This window comes from Melitaea cinxia, chromosome 1, assembly GCF_905220565.1.
Source record: "Melitaea cinxia chromosome 1, ilMelCinx1.1, whole genome shotgun sequence".
Lineage (NCBI taxonomy): Eukaryota > Metazoa > Arthropoda > Insecta > Lepidoptera > Nymphalidae > Melitaea > Melitaea cinxia.
In genome coordinates, this window is record NC_059394.1 from 8,583,017 (window position 1) to 8,584,663 (window position 1,647).

A 1,647-nucleotide genomic window follows, 5' to 3' on the forward strand; every position below is an offset into this window, starting at 1 on the left:
AAATTTAGTAGTAAAATACATCCCATTGGTCCTAAGGTAAAATAGTACTTCCCAATTATTAAGTGAACAAATATGAAAATCGAGTAAAAAGACTAAAAAATATCTTTTGTGCAAATCCAGCCCTGTGTAGGAACAATCAACAGATAAAGTTAAATAAATAATAAAATTAAATAAATTCTTCCTCTCTCTCTCAAAATAAATGAATAAAAAATTAAAATATATATCAATAATACTTATCGAACAACAAAAAATACAGTAATATAAAATAACATAAATGTATACATTATCAATACCTATTACATCTTTTTTAAATCCTTTTCGGTTTGAATATGCAGTACAGAACTCGTGTCATTTTTACGTGCCATTATCGAACAGTTCTTAATCCATACATATCTATAGTTTTTATCTCGAGCTAGCTCCTTTGTTTTGCGAAGAAGCATTTTATTGGAACTAGTTAGGTGGTCATTAAAGTATATGCGATTGCTGTTACCCACAAAACCTATGTCACTGCATATTATGTTCTTTTTTTCTCTCAACCTCGCCAAAAAGTCATCTTTTTTATAACGACACAAAAAGCGAATAACGATCGGTCTAGGTTTTTTCGAATCGTTATTCTTAGGACTAACTCTGGTGACAAAATCAATATCCGCTTCGGCATAAGTGTTAATATCTACGACCTTCGAAATGTTGCTAATAACATTCAGTAAGTTTTCATTCTTTGTTTCCGGGACTCCAACAATCTCGATATTTGAACGACGTGCCCATTGTTCCTTTTTATTTATTTCTACCTGAAGCGAAGTGACGACACTTTGTAGGTCCAAGCAGTCAGACTTAACAGCTTGTAAAGGTTTAATTTTCGCTTCAACAGATTCTATCCTTTTGGTGACATGATCATATTTATCACTAAGAAACTGCATAGAACCGCGCAGTGTAGATATTTCCGCCCTTAACTCATCAAAGTTTTTTTGGAATGACGAAAAAGCTACTTCAAGTTCTGATTTTATTATGGCACGAATTTGTTCTATCGTGACCTGTGCAATACTTAAGTTTGGTTCAGTTATTGCAATTTTGTTTGTAACATTCGCGATACTCTTTTCTAACTTTTGTTTAGGGCGTTTAGTTACATAGCGGCAAGGTGTATCATCGTCATTATTACGTGGAGAACTGCCAACACAAGAAGGGCATTGCCACGACAGCCTCGTGTTATCGTCAGGACCCCAATTCGGTGATTTTGATGGCAGCGCACATGCAATGTGAAAGTTACGTTCACAGAATGTACATTTAAGAGGATCGTTATATTCACAAGCAGATTTCACGCAACAAGCAAACTCCATTGTAGGTCAATAAAATTTAATAATAAGATTTATAAAGAAAAATTTAAAGACAATAATTCAAATACGCTGGGGTTTGAACTTGCAACAACACGATCGTTGCGTTAGACGTATATCCAAACCGGAAAGAAATATATTAAATAAATGTCTATTCTAAGCGGGAATCGAACCCGTAAACCGTATGTACCCCGTACCATGTCACACATGTAACCATAACATGTCACACACACCATTACACCAGAGCGGTTCTTACTACATATTGTCTTAATGAATACTAAAGTGGAATACTACAATTATTATTATTATAAAATAAACT

General features: G+C 33.9%; 1 protein-coding gene across 1 annotated transcript; it reads right to left on the reverse strand.

The window, feature by feature from the left end:
* Positions 1-296: 296 nt before the first annotated feature.
* LOC123661647 lies at positions 297-1,334 on the reverse strand. Its single transcript, XM_045596632.1, has one exon. The coding sequence runs from the start codon at positions 1,332-1,334 to the stop codon at positions 297-299; it is 1,038 nt and encodes a 345-aa protein (XP_045452588.1).
* Positions 1,335-1,647: the final 313 nt, after the last annotated feature.

Excerpts from the sequence above, each read along its gene's own strand:
- LOC123661647 (XM_045596632.1), bottom strand. The coding sequence starts at position 1,334 with ATGGAGTTTGCTTGTTGCGTGAAATCTGCTTGTGAATATAACGATCCT.